The 19,298-nt window shown below is 40.8% G+C and overlaps 1 protein-coding gene across 1 annotated transcript in view; it reads left to right on the plus strand.

The window, feature by feature from the left end:
• The first annotated feature begins 1,291 nt into the window (after nt 1-1,291).
• The window catches only part of LOC130549721 (phospholipase DDHD1-like), a 24,695-nt gene continuing 6,688 nt past the window's right edge, over nt 1,292-19,298 (plus strand). Inside the window, exon 1 of the mRNA XM_057327019.1 lies at nt 1,292-1,983. Within this exon, the coding sequence (XP_057183002.1) occupies nt 1,773-1,983 (211 nt within the window). The 5' untranslated portion in view covers nt 1,292-1,772. The remainder of the gene's footprint in view (nt 1,984-19,298) is intronic.

Genomic DNA, 19,298 nt, shown 5'->3' on the forward strand with positions numbered 1-19,298 from the left:
GTATAATTCTCACATTTGTAATTAATAATAATACTTTATGTAGTTTTATATTATTTATTTGAATGAATTAAAAGAGCCGTTTCATGTCAATCCTTGAATCACTTAACTCATCAAGGTTGATGTAGGATATAGAAAGTAATTAGTAATAAGTAATTAAATACTTTTTGAAGAGAGTAACTTGTACAGTAATCTAATTACATTATCAAATGTGCAATTAGTAACTAGTAATTAATTACTTTTTCAGAGTAACTTACCCAACACTGGTGACTGAGCAGTTTTGAGCGTCATTGTTTATCTGGAACCGCTTTAATATTGTACTCGTCCAGATGCTTGAGGGAGAGAGCGAGAGCGCGTTGGTGCTGAAACTGGAGAGCGAGCGAGAGCGCGTTTTACTCTTTTACTCAATGATGAATAAACTTGCGTCACATGCGTTCCGCACCGGAGAGCGCGATCCGTTTCACCACGATACCGCAGCGGAAAGGAAGAGGAAACGCGCGTTGTAGAGTTGTTTGTCCGTCCATGGCGGTGAATTCAATGTATGAAGGGCCGCTCTGTATGTAGATATAAATAGCTTATTCTAAGGTATTACAAACATAATGGTTCATTACGTAAGGTCTTTATACACAGGGATACACATAAGTGGTGCGCAGGTGCGCATGCGCGACCAAAATTAAAAATGCGCTCTGTAAATAAGTTTAGAACGCTCATTTGCGAACTGACATGGTTGAAACCTTTTGATGCACAATCACTGTTTTAGACCAACTAAATGTAATACTGGATAAGATTTCCGTTTGTACTGAATACTGCTAAAACTACTGATATCTTGTTTGTTCCCGGTGTTAAACGGGACCTGGGTGTAAATTATGAAAAACGGAAACGTCCAAAACTTCTCTTAAACTTTCTAAAAGGACAAGCTGTTTAAACTTGACACTTGCACGCAGCTTGTGTTTCTCTATGCTATACTCGATCCTAGCTCCACACCGCAAGTCTCCATGTGCATTCGCAAGTGCAGTTCCCAGCAACCTGCCAAAAACCAAAAAGGTTGTCGTTTTAGGTTTCAAAATTGGTGTTGAAAATTAATATTTACTAATGTAAAAAGAAAAACAAGAAGAAATACATTATCATTGTATTTTAAGTGTACTTTAAAGTAATATAAATATAGTATTATCCCACTTTATTGTTTTGTTTATTGTTCATTAAAAAGTAACTACTTTTTTACTTTTATTTTTAATAGGTAAATATAATTTGTCACATTATGTGCAATGTGAGCACCAAACCGAATCTCCAGGTGCTCTCTTGAGAACCAGATAGAAAAACTTATGTGCACCCCTGTTTATACACCTCTGAAGAAATAGTTTTGTATATTATATTGCATTTCTGTCAATAGATCCTCCTAAAAATGCTGTATTGTTCCTTTATGAAGTGATAAAAAAAGAACCAATGAAGATAGAAGAATACAGTTTCTTTTGTTTAAAACTCTGTTCTTTTATTTGATATATCATTTTACCATATATTCATTACATAAAATGTATTGTGAGCCATCACATTTTAGTGAAAATGTTCAAAAATGCTGGCGCTGACTGGCAACTTAAAAAAAAACTGTGGCAGGGAAAGAGTTAGAAGAACCGGATAAGACTGCAAGAGTCATTTATGCATTCATTTGAATTAATTCTTTATTGGTTTTCTGCTCAGATAAATTTATTTTCATATGGCATAGCTTGACATAGATTCTCCAGTGGGCCAGTGCAAAACCATTGTGTGGACAACATGTTATGTATTTATTTGTGCAACCATTGATTTGTAGGTACAACACCACCAGCCCCACACGATATGATCAGATCCGTCCCACTCTACTGAACCAGCCAAAGGAAAGTTCTTCTGTGTCCGACACTGAGAGTCTCCCAAGTCCCTGCACCTCCCCCCCACAGCCCCGCAGACACTATGGCGAGTCTATTACTAGCCTGGGCAAGGCCAGCATCATGGGTGAGAGACAAATCAATAAAATGATCATTAAAATCATTAGTTGTTTCAGTGCAGGCTGTCTTGAGTAGAAAGACATCTGCAGGGTCTTCTGTGTGTGACTTAGAAGTAGAATTAATTAGAATTACATAATGAACTTAAATTTAAGTAGATCTGCAGTTTATAGCTCCTGATTTCAGTGCAAAAATAAAAAACCCGGTACATCCCAGGGCAGTTATCTGATCAACAGAGGGTATGGCCATTTAACATGAGTGTGTGAGTCATGCCCACTGAGTGGCAGAAAGACTAGCTTTACTCTTTTTTCTTTTTATAACCGGCAAAAGTTGTGCGATATATTGTACAAGCAGATTGAGCAAGGAACTGAAGATTTCTTATTAAAGACTGCCAAAAGATTAAATATGTGAATTAATCACTGCAATTTGATGAAACAAGTGGAATACTGAAATGTGGATGTTTGCAAGCCATTTCATATCAGACTCAGGTAAGTTGTTTTTGTTGAACCATACCATAATACTGTTACCTACCTACTTTCTACACCTTTATATATTGCATAAATGTAAAGCTTTGCCAAATTTTTCTAACTTTAGATTACTGTTGAGACCAACTGCTTTTAACAGGGATGCAAACTCATCAAGGATAAAAAAGGGGACAAAGATGCAAGATCCTCCTCAAAGCTATATAAACAGTTGTGGCCAAAAGTATTGGCAGTGGCATACATTTTGTGTTTCGCAAAGTTTGCTGCTTCTGTATTTTTCCACATGTTTCTATGGTATACTGGAAAACAATAATAAGCATCTTAAATATATCTTAAAAACATAATATGCACAGAGTCAATATTTACAGTGTTGAGCCTTGTTTTTCACAAACACTGTAATTCGCTCTGGCATGCTGGCTATTAGCCAAAATCTTGACTGATAGCAATTCTTTCTTGCCTTATTAGTGCTCTAAGTTGCTCCCAATTTGTGGGCTTCTCGCTTTTTGAGGACTGACCACAGGTTTTCTACATGGGATTGACATCTGGGGAGTAGCTTTTTTTTTACAATTATTTAAAATGCATCTGGTCACTCTGCATAATAATCTATAAACAATGTGAATGAACACCACAACATTTTAAGCAGAAACTTTGCAAAACACAACATTTATGTCACTGCCAATACTTTTGGCCACGGCTGTACTCACACACACACACACACACACACACACACACACACACACACACACACACACACACACACACACACACACAAAATATATGTATATAACACAAAATCACCAGTTTATATACAAACCCGATTCCAAAAAAGTTGGGACACTGTACAAATTGTGAATAAAAAAGGAATGCAATAATTTACGAATCTAATAAACTTATATTTTATTCACAATAGAATGTAGATAACATATCAAATGTTGAAAGTCAGACATTTTGAAATGTCATGCCAAATATTGGCTCATTTTGGATTTCATGAGAGCTACACATTCCAAAAAAGTTGGGACAGGTAGCAATAAGAGGCCGGAAAAGTTAAATGTACATATAAGGAACAGCTGGAGGACCAATTTGCAACTTATTAGGTCAATTGGCAACATGATTGGGTATAAAAAGAGCCTCTCAGAGTGGCAGTGTCTCTCAGAAGTCAAGATGGGCAGAGGATCACCAATTCCCCCAATGCTGCGGCGAAAAATAGTGGAGCAATATCAGAAAGGAGTTTCTCAGAGAAAAATTGCAAAGAGTTTGAAGTTATCATCATCTACAGTGCATAATATCATCCAAAGATTCAGAGAATCTGGAACAATCTCTGTGCGTAAGGGTCAAGGCCGGAAAACCATACTGGATGCCCGTGATCTTCGGGCCCTTAGACGGCACTGCATCACATACAGGAATGCTACTGTAATGGAAATCACAACATGGGCTCAGGAATACTTCCAGAAAACATTGTCGGTGAACACAATCCACCGTGCCATTCGCCGTTGCCGGCTAAAACTCTATAGGTCAAAAAAGAAGCCATATCTAAACATGATCCAGAAGCGCAGGCGTTTTCTCTGGGCCAAGGCTCATTTAAAATGGACTGTGGCAAAGTGGAAAACTGTTCTGTGGTCAGACGAATCAAAATTTGAAGTTCTTTTTGGAAAACTGGGACGCCATGTCATCCGGACTAAAGAGGACAAGGACAACCCAAGTTGTTATCAGCGCTCAGTTCAGAAGCCTGCATCTCTGATGGTATGGGGTTGCATGAGTGCGTGTGGCATGGGCAGCTTACACATCTGGAAAGGCACCATCAATGCTGAAAGGTATATCCAAGTTCTAGAACAACATATGCTCCCATCCAGACGTCGTCTCTTTCAGGGAAGACCTTGCATTTTCCAACATGACAATGCCAGACCACATACTGCATCAATTACAACATCATGGCTGCGTAGAAGAAGGATCCGGGTACTGAAATGGCCAGCCTGCAGTCCAGATCTTTCACCCATAGAAAACATTTGGCGCATCATAAAGAGGAAGATGCGACAAAGAAGACCTAAGACAGTCGAGCAACTAGAAGCCTGTATTAGACAAGAATGGGACAACATTCCTATTCCTAAACTTGAGCAACTTGTCTCCTCAGTCCCCAGACGTTTGCAGACTGTTATAAAAAGAAGAGGGGATGCCACACAGTGGTAAACATGGCCTTGTCCCAACTTTTTTGAGATGTGTTGATGCCATGAAATTTAAAATCAACTTATTTTTCCCTTAAAATGATACATTCTCTCAGTTTAAACATTTGATATGTCATCTATGTTGTATTCTGAATAAAATATTGAAATTTGAAACTTCCACATCATTGCATTCTGTTTTTATTCACAATTTGTACAGTGTCCCAACTTTTTTGGAATCGGGTTTGTATATTATAAGCAAATAATATTAAATTAAATATTATTAAACAACTGTATTTCATATTATTCAGTACACATAAACAGGATAGTCCAGAGTTTTAAGTGTTTAAGATAGACAACCACATTTACTTAAAAAGTGTGGGGAAATGTTCTGTTCATGCAACAGCTTACAGTCAGCTCTACCACTGTCTGTATGAATATGAACAATCAACTGTCAAACTCATACAGACCCCTTTGGAAGATGTAAACAATGCTGGGCCAATGCTGGTCTAGCAGAACGTCCTATTTCAGTTTTTAACACTACACAACCATTTGAATATTTATAATTTTAAATAAATAAAAACTGAAACCGGTAGTGCTTCTGGGCCAAAGTTAACATTTTGCAAAGTGATCTATACCAGTGGTTCTCAAACTTTTCAGATAAAGTACAATCTTTAATAAAATTAGTTGTTTCATGTACCACCTAATAGGGCTTGGGCGATATGGCAAAAAAGTAAACTCGATAGTTTTTTTCTATATTGATCGATAACGATATTTATTTCGATATATATTTAATTAAAAAACTGTGTTTAAAACAAACTATTTTAAATACAGTTTATTAACAAAAGTTAACCTTTAACCAGTTAAAATTAAATTAAATTAATGCACTGTTGCAACACAGAGGATATTAGGCCATAAACAACATGTACCAGTTCATTCAGTCACATTTTGACTCAAATGACTCGTTAAGTAAAGGGAGTGTTCATTCAGTACATTCAACCAATGAAAGGGCTCCGTTACTGTGTACATTCGAACGCTATTGGCTCAGCACCTGCACATATTGGCTCAGCACCATACATAACACTGCAATAATGTCTTGCCCGAGTAGTGGGATTCATTCAATGCATTCAGTGAACCTTAGTCTTTCAAAAAGACATCTCACATAAACTGTAGTACATTTCTTTAATCATGCAAGCATCTTACATACAAGGTTCAATATTTTAATGTGCACACAAACTCACTTCATTACATCTCTAATCTGTACAGGGCAGCGCTGGTTTGTTTCATATGCACCAGCTCATGTTAGCAGATATGTTAACGATGGATATAAAAACGTTTGTGCTTGAGTTTCGAAGTAACTCGCTTGCAATTGCGCCTCTTGTTTGTTTTGTTTAACCGGCGATTGCGGAAAAAAAAGACACTTGATAAACCGCGTGATGACAACTCGAGGTTAGTTTCACCTTTGTTTCCGCTTCCAGTAATGTTTTCCTCCTCATGTTGAGTTTTCTTTGCCAAGTGCAGTATGAAATGGACTTTGTACATTGACGCGCATGATAAAAGCTGCACGCTGACTGACTGTTGTTGCGTTTATTTCTGCGTTCTGTTAGACTGTAAGATTAATCATTTTATTGCTTTATTATAAAACGGTCAGTTATGGTCCTTGATTCTGATTGGCTGAGCCGAGTTCTAAACCATTATAAAATACCCCAATTAATAACGGCTGCATTTTACATAGCCTAAATATCATTTTATTTACTTTATTTTATGAAAATTTGCTACACATATGGAATAACCGCTTTATAAAAGCAATGAGCCCCGCAAAGCAGTGGGTTACAGTGCATTTAATAACAGCTAAGGGGGTCAACACCCCTAGCTGTTATAAAATGCACTGTAACTACTGCTTCGTGGGGTTTATTGCTTTAATCTCAAGTAGATGCAGGCACGTGTTGAATTAGCACTTTACAGCATTAACAACAACAGCTTTAAACAGCGGTTCAAGTTCAGAAATACATAAGTCTGTCCGTCTGTCTGCTCCCACTCTGTGTTTGAGATGCGTGTCACGCCTGAGTTACATCGACCATGATAAATAAATGATAATTCATACTACTGTATAGTAAAATTGCACATAGGCTATATGTGGAGCTTTCCTGTGGCTCAGTGGTTAGAGCATGGCGCTAGCAACGTGTAGAGAATCTAGCATAAGCCAAATGGTCGGAGTCATTGAAAGAAGAGCCATCAACCCCCACTCCCTTTTGTCCTGGTTTCTTTTGCTATCATCATGAAAACACTGTAGGAAACTTTTTCCTCGTCGAAGCAGAGACCAGGAGACGTTGGGATATCTTTCATACGGAAGTTCTCTTTATTGAGGACTCGCTGTGCATCGCTGTAGTCATCCAAGTCTGACTTTTAGTTCAGTACAGTAGAGTTTTATACCTTTCAAGGGGGCGGGATACATAGAGGTGGAGATGATTTACACAAAGCATGCAAATGCATACAGGAATCAGCCGTTACCGGAATTGTCCCAGCCAAGGTCTCTTCAGCATAACAGTGTCATTCAAATGCATAGGTGCTAATCCAATCAGCCTGACAGTATTGCCCATACATTCACATTATCATAGAGGCAAAGGCTTAGCTGTGCCTTAAAGAGTACATTCCTCGAGATCATAAAAAATACATTTCATGAAGTGTTTAATTTTGCCGTGTTTGAATGTAAGCAATCTGCCAAGTTGTAAATCTGAAGGTGAACGAATAACAAAGTTATTAGTTTATAAAAAAGGTAATCGACTCTGAATCACGCGAACAAGCCATGACCTGTCCGAATCTTTAACCACAATGTACCTACGTCACTAGAAAAATCCCCGCCTACTGACTGCGAAAACTTAACTCTCTCCTCCCCAAACACTGTACTAGCTCGTTCGTGACGTGTGCATCATGTCTAAGAGAAGCTGTGTTCTATGTAGTGAAACTAAGTCAGTCTTATTTTCACTACCAAAGGAAGAACTTCTGAGGAAAAAATGGTTACTATTTATTTTTCAAACGACACCAAAGGAGTATAAACCGAACGTTTTACTTTGCGCGCGTCATTTTACCGAAGATTGCTTCATCAATCTTGGCGCCTTTACTGCAGGATACATTAAACGTCTTTCCTTAAAAGATGTTGCAATACCAACTTTATTTGGACCTGTAAGCTCCACCGAATCACAACCTGTAAGTGTGACTCTTTATTTTTGTCTTTACTTAAAATTAAATTTGTGTGACGTTATCTCATGTCTGTGTTTAGCTAACGTTACCGTTATTTTTGGGGTTGTTACTGTTTGTTTACCTAACGTTAGCTATAAACTCGTTGCGCTAATGTAAGTGTTCAACCATATTAACTCGCAAAGTCTTTATTTCAAGAACTGCGTGGTGTACTATAGTTATAATAACATCTGAAGATACGAACACCGTACACTGTATGCCGTGATAACTAACTGTTACAAGAGAAGTGTCTAAAACAGTCCTTTTTCTTACTGGCATCTGTATAAGGATTAAAGAATGATTCGTCAGACTCGGGCTCGAACTGGTAAGGTAAAATCGACGCCATCTCTCTCTATACACTGTTAATATCCAACCACCTGCAAACCGTAATACAGCAGTAATGATAGGCGGTCCATTTGCGACACATGCTGAACGCGTTTGACCAATCACAGCAGACTAGACCATTTGACCAATCACAGCAGACTAGACCATCTGACCAATCACAGCAGACTACACTATCTGACCAATCAGATCAGACTACGCTGGCGGAAAGGCGGAGATTACACAGATGAATCGCGGAACGAATCATTTGAGAGTCAGTCAAGAAGTAAGGTAATAAAAACTGCTTATTATTACGAAATAATAGTATTTTTACATCATGTATGTACATAAACTTGTTGTCGGACACTCCATAAACCAAAATAAGCCCTTAAAAATATTGAGGAATGTACTCTTTAAGAAAATAAGCGATTGCTTACATTGACTTCTTTTTTTTAATGTAATTAGTGCTGTTTAGCCTAATTAGTATGAGTAAATACTAGTACTGTTCAATCAGATACTCAAACTTTTACTAAGAGATGGGAAGTAACGAAGTACAAATACTTCGTTACTGTACTTAAGTAGATTTTTCTGGTATCTGTACTTTACTCCACTATTTATTTTTCTGACGACTTTTTACTTTCACTTCTTACATTTTTACGCAAATACCTGTACTTTCTACTTCTTACATTTTCAAACCAGGCTCGTTACTTTAGTTTTAATCTGTATTTGATGCACAATCAATATTATTTCTTGTCATTGCGTGACTTTTTCAACCTAATGATAGGTCTGCCTAAAAGCCGAAGCGCTGTGTGAGGTGGCCACTAGCCAATCAAATGTAAGAAGGCGGGAGTTACTGTTTACAGAGCAAAGCGGTGACCAATCAAATCAAAGAAGACAGAGTAACTGTTCTCAGATCTCGAGCGTGATATTCTGCATCATGTGGTGACTCGTGAATGGTAGGGTTTTTTAGCGCGAAAGGACCAGATTTTAAATATGTAATTTAGCTATTTAGCTATTCGCATGTTCTACAAACATATACTTCACGAAAGATGTACTGTAGTTCTTTCAGAAGTTAAGGCAGCTCGTTAAGGTAAGCGCATTATTGTTGCTGTTGTTCATTAGTATGTATGAATTGCATGTTTTTTGCTATCGTGGTGTGTGCGTTAAGTTCATGAACGAGTGAAAAATACCTGCTCATTGCGTTGCTTTCGATGAACTAATTATAGTGGGCACTTTTGCACAAAAATGCGCTAATTTCATGATTGCCATTTGAAGTGGTTTCTGGACATATCCTATTAGTCTTATTTTCTAATTTTCTTAATGCATTTGCCTTGTTTGATCTGTTTGATCTATTTTCCTGATTTTTATTATATTTTTTCATCTTGTCATGATTAAAATTATAAGGAAATAAAAAACGATCCTTATCAACGTTGATTGACATTGCAATAAAATACTATCACATTATTTTGGAAGTTAAAATTTTGGGCTGGTTTTTGTTGGAGTGAGTAGGTTTTAGTGAGCCTTTGGGCTGGAAATCATCCACCTAATCTAGCAACACTGACATCAGTTTTAATGTTGAACGAGTGTAACGTACAATGTAAGAGGCTAAACATTTAATATTTTAAAGCGAGGCATAATTTCAAGAAATGTGTTTAACCAATCGAGAAAAACAGTAATGGTTACCAAGTAAATTGACTTGCCTAATTAATTATCTCTTTATTTCTCAGTTTTCTCTTTTTGACAAGATCTCTCAAGTGTCTACAACCTTTGTATAATGATATGTCCATGAATGGTCTGTGCTTAAAATTTAAAGGGACAGTTAATCTAAAATTGAAAGCAGTGAAATTCTGTTATAAAATGTTTTGACAATCACAGTACCAAACAGTCATTTCCTGGCTATTACGCATTGCAGACATAGGCTAGTAGTCTAAGAAGCTGCCACGGACCAAGGCGGAAGGCAACACAAAGAATAGCTAAAATTATGGTTGAGAACTTGAGACAAAGGGAATTCTGTCACAATTATTATCAATACGCTTGTCCTTTACACTCTTATCTTACATCATAATTGTATTATACATTTGTGTTTTTTTCCACTAGGTAGTGGCAAATAGATTTATTCCATCAGTCTTTTTTATGCTTGTGTAGTTGTGAGGTACGAGCGTGACTCTAAAACAGGTAGTAGTATTGGCTACTTTTTACTTAAGTACATTTTAGAGCCCATACTTTATACTTTTACTTGAGTAAACAAGTTTAGTCAGTACTTCAACTTTTACTTGAGTAAACAAGTTTAGTCAGTACTTCAACTTTTACTTGAGTAAACAAGTTTAGTCAGTACTTCAACTTTTACTTGAGTACTTTTAAACATGAGTATCTGTACTTCTACTTAAGTAAAGGATGTGTGTACTTTTGCCATCTCTGACTTTAACCTAGATATAACATTGTATAAATTTGTAATCCCACAACACCATAGCAAAAACCTGGCTCCAGGGGTCTGGTTTTAGAGTTTTGATAACGTTTTGTCTCTCTGTTGGATATTTACGACCCCTATGCTTCAAAGCATTGGTGAGAAGTCTCTGTCTCATCTCTAACTTAACATCTGAGGCTAACCAGAGAAATGTCCCTGACAATAGGAATTTATGTGATTAAACTGTCCTTTTCTATACATATATCTAACTATCTAGGTTGTGTGTTGGCGCTCGTCCCATTTTAAATAGTCTGTCACAGTTAGATATACAAGTTTAATTCAGGCTTTGTTTGTATGCGTTCCATCTGAATGAATCATGACTTGTTGCAATTCAAACCTGTCCATTTTTGATATCTAAATGTTTGTCTTTACAATTCCTCCTTAAGTTACTGCGCTGAGACAAGCCTCTGTGACCTATTTAGGAAAAGCCCAAGGTACTGTTAATGATGGTTAAGTTAACTACAATTTAATGTGACCCTATAAAACGAAGAAATCTTTTATAGAGAGTTAGCACGAAGGAAATAGTGGAGCGAATTTCCTCCCTAGTTCGGGTATGGCCGAATTATGTGTAAATTAGATTTTGAAGCTTTGCGTGTTCCAATGTTTCATCTAAGACACACCGCTTCCCGAAGTTTAACCATTAGACTAGCTAACTAATGCGTGCTTTCTCGTTTTCTCTTGAGTAGACGAGGCGAAAGGATACTGTGTACTGTATATGTACTTTACTGTATATTGTATAGTTAAACAGTAGATGATGATCGTTTAAAGGGGAGTGTGATGAAAATCTTGATCAAGTGTTTTGTTTGTTTTTATGTTACGGTCAGCAAAGAATCCCGACCAAGTTACACAAATAACTTTCAGGATGGCGAAGAAATCCCGTTAGTCAGTTATAGTGTAGTATTGTGTGTCTATTGTGTGTGTACGTTGAAAAGCCATGTACCCGTGTCATTAGCCATTAGAACTGCGATCAAATTACACTTGTCGCCATAGCAAATGCGCGTTAATGTAAGTGTGATTCCACATAGAATGTGGAACCGGAAGTCCGGCAGAAGACGCATTACCTTCTACTAACACTAGAGGTCAGTTTGTCTTAAAGTGTCTAACACTTCTCCTGTCTCATCTCTGCCCGACTTCCTCCCTTTGCTCGGGCAACGCTATCTAGTGTGAAGTCTCAGGCAGTCTACTCCTTTTGTTTTGATTTTATGATGTCATTATTCTGCTATTTCACTGTTTACTTTATTTGAGAATATTTATTATTTGTTATTATATACAAACTATAATGATAATTAATATTATTCCATTATTGTTTTGATGATTTAATTTTTATTTTATTTTAATTACTTCTCAGGGTTTCTTACATTTTCTCCCTTGCAGTTAGAATTGTATTTGATGATACTTCAATTTTAATTAAATCAATTTAGTTGAATTTGAGCTTTGATCAAAACAATCAGATTGCACTCTTTAAAGTGTTTAGGATTAACTCTCAATCGCCTAATTTTTGTATTTCAGTTATTCATTTAATGATTTAACTGACTTTACTTTACTATGACTCCATAGCGCCCCCTACCTACGGGCCATGTCATAGACCTTAGTGTGGAGACAGTTCACCGCCGAACAAGGAAACCCTCCTTCTCTATCCTAATCTCTCTCTCTCTTCACTTATGTGGTTTTGGTTTTTCTTCTTCCAATCAGAGACTGAACCTGTCTGAACATCAGTAAAATTCTTGGTAATTATGTTGATGAACCAAATAGCCTAAGTCACAGAATGACCTTGTAGGTAACACTCTTCAGCAACATTATTCATAGTTTTTCCTGTGTTCACCCACACCACTTATCCGCCCCCGCCTTCACGGCTAGGATAATGAGCGTTTAGTTTGTGTCACTAACTGACCAACTCAGTTAAGCATTCAACACATAGCCCACATATTTAGCTCAGCAGATCTGTACGGACTTGCATCTTGCTCTTTGTGCCTTTCTCTCTTCCCTTGTTGTCTCAATATGTCCAGACCATCCAGTCCTGTCACCTGCCAGACTAGCTAGAGTCCAGGCTAAGCACTGCGATGGACTCCTGCCTAAGACCAACATCTGCACACGGCAACTGTGCTGAGAGCAGTTGGTCGGACGACCTAAACTGGCGAAGGGATCACGATCTAAACCAGAGCTACAACTACAGAGAGACAACAAACTCATCTGAAGTGCACAGCCAGGATCACCAGTGACCACGACCAGATCGTCCTACTAGAGCCAGGAGCACGTGCAGAACCGCCTAGACCAGCTGGACCTGCAAATGACAGCGGATGAAGAGGACCAGGAGCTACAGGAGAAGATGAAAGCTACAAGAGTCCTTTGCAACACAGACTGAGCGAAGAGAGCAGTTGGAGCAGACGCCAGAGAGGAGCTGGTAGGAAAACTCCAACATGCAGAAGCTCTCTTCATAATGGCCCCGGCAGACAGCAATACAATTCCATGGCCAAGGCCTATAAAGGCCATCTGCAAGCAGTCCACGCTGAAGTACAAGCCATGACTCGGCAATGGAACCAAAAGGAACTGAACATACTGTAGCTTGCAGACTACAAGGTGAACAGACAGGAGAATGCAACAGAATCTCTCCTGTCCAGCCCCCCAGCTAAAAGCCCAAAGCTACGAAGGGGAGGGGAGGGGGGGGCGAGAGCCCACTGTTCACACCTTACTAGCCAGCAAACACAGAGGGGTGGGGCAGGAACCATTCAAAAGAACCTGCAGACACATACCCTGCGTGTCCCCACAGACCCCAGCAAGCTGGCCAGAAACATGACAGCTGTCACCACTAGATGCTGTCACCCTGAACACTGCAGGAGGCCACAACAAAAACTCCTACCTGTAAAACACTGACTCTTAGGAAGGAACACTGCCCAGTGTGACCACACAAGACAGATCACCTGCTTAGGATCACCTCCAGCCTATAGGACCACAGCATCCTATGCCAGCAGTTAGCAACTGTCAAAGTGGATTACAGCAGCTACAACACCTCTGCTACAGCCAGCATCCGAGCCTACATGAGAGGACGGAACAGGCCGAAAGGGAAGAAGACTTCAACGCAAAACTCTCCTGCCTCAGAAATCCGCATCACACTGTGAGTCATCACTTAAGCGCTACGGCCTTCTTCCGCCAAGATCACCTGATATCTGCGGAACTCAGCCCATAAGACCTACAGAGAACATAGCGCTGCCTCCATAAAGACTGTTTAAATCTTGCCTATCTCTGCACATCACAAAGAAATGACTCTGGAGGGTGCACCACAGCAGCAGATCTTCAGCAGAGACTCAGCAGATGTTACAGCCTGCCGGGAACAGCCAAGCACCAGACAGGATGCCCTGCGACAATATGGAGCTGACCACTTTCGTCGGACACGAAAGACGACGCCCCGTGGAAACCCAGCTGGCAACCTAGGAGCCACTGACCTGTTCCGGCCCAACAGTCATCAAGGAATTCATCTCAACACCATGGACGACACCTGTCCAGCGAGCAAAACCGTGCAAATACGTCTGAGCCAGCAGAGATCCTGAGAACATCAAAGGAGCTGATTCCACAAGAAACCTCAACAGCAGGATGTAAAAATCCAAATCAGACTCTTTTCAACCACGAGTGGCATGAGAAACGAATGCCCTCCTACTGAGAAAACGTCCAGATCTCTGCAACCTGCTTGTCGACCATCCTAACACAAGATGAGCATGGCACCCAGACCGCATCTCATCAGACGGCTGACTACCCAGAACAAGCCGAGACACACACACGTGGCCATCAACTGAGGTATGACTGAAACAAGAAGTTCCCACACACCTGACCAGAAGCTCCACAAGCATGTACACCCCATGTACATATCACGGATGGACACACGCCCTCTCTTCAGCATGAAAGACCTGCTGAATTGTTTTGAACCTCTAAGAGACTTTAACCATTACAAAAAATTGGGTTCAAGTACGGGAACTTCCGCTTCCCAGCCAGCCAACTCGTCTGAAATGCATTGCCAGGTTACAAAAGTTAGGCATGACATCCCAGCCGGTCGCGAGAACTCAGTCTCAAGGTCGAACCAGCCGACGACCCAAACGTTTCCTGCCCTTACCTGCCAAAGGCACATCAACATATGGTGCCTGCTACCATCAAGTGACATGATGATAGCAGGCACCATACAGGAACTAGGGGCAGATATCTCAGACATCAGCTTTGCACTGTTCACACGCCCTCCACGACAACACCAGCATCAGACATTTCCTCGTCTGTCAAGTTCGTGCAGTTTCCATTGGACTCATGCCTGTCAACCATGGCCATGGCCCAGGACACCCGTGCTTTGAACTTGAAATGGAATGACCAATGCTGAACCTGCTACTTACTGGTTCTCGCAAACCTCACAGCCCCATGGGGGCCCTGTCAAAGTATGAGAACCTTCTGGCAGACTAGACTAGCCCAGAGCTTTGCACTCACTCTGGTGAATAAATGAGACTGTAGCACCTGCATTCACCAAAAGGGCTCACTGTTCAGCTCAACACACAGTGTGACCAAGCCCTCAACCACACTTATTCAATGGAATACGTGAAGCATGGCCCACTCTGGAAGCCACACCCCCTTTTACTGAATACGTCAGCTTTTGCAGCGTGCATACTGTACAAAGGAGTACATTTACCAAAGATTTTGAACAATGTCTTTGTGAAGAGAATGACAGCGGGTTACCACTCCAAGGAGATGGACCATGCCATGCACCTGCCATCAACTGCCAGTGCTAGAGCTGCTCTTAACAAAAGACAATGATGCAGAACCAATGTCAACTATGTGGCCCCACTCACAGAACCACATGACATTACATCCCAAGCTAGCTGCATCCTGGGCTACACAGAACACCACCTACAAAGTTTGTGAACTGTTAAAAGAACTGCCCACTCATGTAAATGAGCGCTCAAGACGGTGCCATGTACACACCAAATGGCACCTGCGGTTCACCACAGGCTTGATCTACCCTTGCTGAATGGAGTTCCATCTGAAAGCTCGACTTGCCAAACACTGCTTTAACACTGGTCTACACTGACAACGTGACCAGAACGAAAGGGGGGTAGCCGAGCACCAGCAGAAAACGGCTCTTACCACCGCCCGAGGTCAGACAGCACCACCACAACTCCAAGAGACTCCAACCTTGTCACGCCCTACACCACTCACCAGTACTTCAATGAAAAACACCGGAGCGTGACACCTGCTTTTGCCCAGCAATCACTGCAGAAAATGTGAAGGCCAGAGAGCATGCTGCACCCGGCAAGCTTCACAAGAGGAACGTGATGTGAGTGACAAGATTGTGTATCATAACTTTGCCCAGCTACGGGAGACGTGGGGGGATGTTAGCTAGACAATGCCACTCCCCATGACACAGCACTACAGGCATTTGCATGGAAGCCAATCATGCCACCCCACCTGCTGTTTCATCCAGGACTGCTGTTGTGCATCTCCGTGAAGACAGGAAACACCCGAAGCAACCTGTTGCAAGAACCAGCAAACAGGTGCAGGGCTGCTCTCCCTTGATGTACAAGCAGGATGGAAAAGATGAAAAGGTACCCAAGTTGAGACAATGCCCGACCACTGGGGAACATTCTCTGCCTGTATGTCGAGATGCTGGGGACCAATAGGAACCGCCGGTCATCCCGCCATCATGATCCAACATCCATCGTCAGCTGAACTTTACACTCGAACTTCATCTCCCGAAAAGGGGGAATATGTAGAGAATCTAGCATAAGCCAAATAGTCGGAGTCATTGAAAGAAGAACCATCAACCCCCACTCCCTTTTGTCCTGGTTTCTTTTGCTATCATCATCAAAAGACCATAGCAAAATCCTGGCTCCAGGTGTCTGGTTTTAGAGTTTTGATAACGTTTTGTCTCTCTGTTGGATATTTACGACAAAAAGGACTGGACTGCTGCTGAGTGGTCCAAAGTTATGTTCTCTGATGAAAGTAAATTTTGCATTTCCTTTGGAAATCAGGGTCCCAGAGTCTGGAGGAAGAGAGGAGAGGCACAGAATCCACGTTGCTTGAGGTCCAGTGTAAAGTTTTTTTGTGTATTCTGCGACGTGAGACGGCAAGCAGACAGTTGGTTAAGCCATACTGTCTGCTCCCTGACCTGGGCCCCAGCGAGTCAAGTTTTAGCATTAGCATTAAGACTTTTTGCCATATTTCTAGACAGGATGGAAGTCCCAGCCCAGGAGGGATGGAGACCATCTCGTTTCAACAGGTCAGGTCTGCCCTCAAAACTCTTCCAGTTATTTATAAAAACTATATCATTCTGCAGGCACCACTCAGACAACCAGCCATTTAGTGATGATAATCTGCTATAAATCTCATCACCACGATAAGCAGTGAGGGGGCCAGAGAATATTACAGTGTCTGACATCATGCTTGCGAGCTCACACACCTCTTTAATGTTATCTTTTGTGATCTCCGATTGACGGAGTCGAACATCATTTGTGCCGACGTGAATGACAATCTTACTGAATTTACGATTAGCCTTAGCCAGCACATTTAAATTTGACTTGATGTCAGGCGCTCTGGCTCCCGGTAAACATTTGACTATGGTGGCTGGTGCCTCTATGTTAACGTTCCGAACAATAGAATCACCGATAACTAGGGCACTTTCAGCAGGTTTCTCAGTCGGTGCGTCACTGAGCGGGGCAAACCTGTTCGAGACTGTAATCGGAACGGTCGAGTGATGTTTTGTCCTGCGACTACGCCGTCTCACAGTCACGAAGTTTCCCAGCTGCGGGGGATTTTCAACCGGAACCGAGCTGTGTGCGCTAATGTTGCTCGCATCCAAAGTGTTTTCTATCGTCGTTAAACTCTTACTATCCTCAGATAAAGATTGGATGCGAGACTCTAATTCTAAGATCTTCTCTGTCAGCCTAACTATTTCCCTGCATTTATCGCATATAAAGCCCTCGCAGCTGACAGAGAAGGCTAAGCTAAACATATGACATGAGGTGCAAGTAACAATAATAGGAATAGAAGCCATAACTCACCGGATTTGAAGTGCAATTCCAACTTACCAAGGTTGCTCGATGGATCGTAGTATACTCGCTTAAAAAGAGAAACAGTTAGCACACAAGACAAACCAGAGGCAAGATGATATTCCACAGTGTGAACAGAAAGCAAGCTAACACGCTATTGCTATGCTAACGGCGTTAAGTTAACTATCACTTTGGTTTAGACTCTTCCAAGTAAATAACAGGAACAGGGTTATTGAGATATCAGGATAAGTTAGCAACGACAATAATAATTAACGATAAATAAAATACACTAATATTAGAGCGAAGTGGTAAGCGCACTGATACAAACAAGCTGCCGGCAGCGATGCAGGAAACAGGAATGCAGGACTCTGTGCACCTCCGCCTTTAACACCAATAAAAATCATCTTTAACAAAGAGGCACAGACTTAACGCAGCTATTCTATAAATAGAAACGGATACTTGCAAGCTCTGTGCTGGACCGATATCCTATGCGCGTGTAGAGATGGAATTGTTCAAAAGGTTTCAGAAAGAAAGCCCTGCCGAAAGTTGCGGGCCTCGTGATCGGCCCGCATGGCTTAACCACGTGGCAGTAGAAGTCCATTGTTCCATCCCTTTCCCCAGGGGGGGAAGGGCAGTCTCCGAAGAGACCGGAGGAAGGGACGAAGCCGGAAGAGAAGAGAGGACGACAAGACAAGAGAAGGTTTTCAGAGCAGGCTCGATATTTAACCTCATGAGAGGGCATGCCCACCTGAGTTTGAATCGACAATCAGAGTTGAGCAGGGAAGAGGTTCTTTGTCCACTCAACAGCTAATTTGCATCTTTATGACCTCCTGGCAACTTTACAAAATATCATTCCCAATTATAACATAATGAAAAGAAAGTGTTCTATGGTCACACAATGTATACAGGTGCTGGTCATATAATTAGAATATCATCAAAAAGTTGATTTATTTCACTAATTCCATTCAAAAAGTGAAACTTGTATATTATATTCATTCATTACACACAGACTGATATATTTCAAATGTTTATTTCTTTTAATTTGATGATTATAACTGACAACTAATGAAAATCCCAAATTCAGTATCTCAGAAAATTAGAATATTACTTAAGACCAATACAAAGAAAGGATTTTTAGAAATCTTGGCCAACTGAAAAGTATGAACATGAAAAGTATGAGCATGTACAGCACTCAATACTTAGTTGGGGCTCCTTTTGCCTGAATTACTGCAGCAATGCGGCGTGGCATGGAGTCGATCAGTCTGTGGCACTGCTCAGGTGTTATGAGAGCCCAGGTTGCTCTGATAGTGGCCTTCAGCTCTTCTGCATTGTTGGGTCTGGCATATCGCATCTTCCTCTTCACAATACCCCATAGATTTTCTATGGGGTTAAGGTCAGGCGAGTTTGCTGGCCAATTAAGAACAGGGATACCATGGTCCTTAAACCAGGTACTGGTAGCTTTGGCACTTGTGCAGGTGCCAATCCTGTTGGAAAATGAAATCTGCATCTCCATAAAGTTGGTCAGCAGCAGGAAGCATGAAGTGCTCTAAAACTTCCTGGTATACGGCTGCGTTGACCTTGGACCTCAGAAAACACAGTGGACCAACACCAGCAGATGACATGGCACCCCAAACCATCACTGACTGTGG

Source organism: Triplophysa rosa, unplaced genomic scaffold (assembly GCF_024868665.1).
Source record: "Triplophysa rosa unplaced genomic scaffold, Trosa_1v2 scaffold15_ERROPOS267728, whole genome shotgun sequence".
Taxonomy (NCBI): Eukaryota; Metazoa; Chordata; class Actinopteri; order Cypriniformes; family Nemacheilidae; genus Triplophysa; species Triplophysa rosa.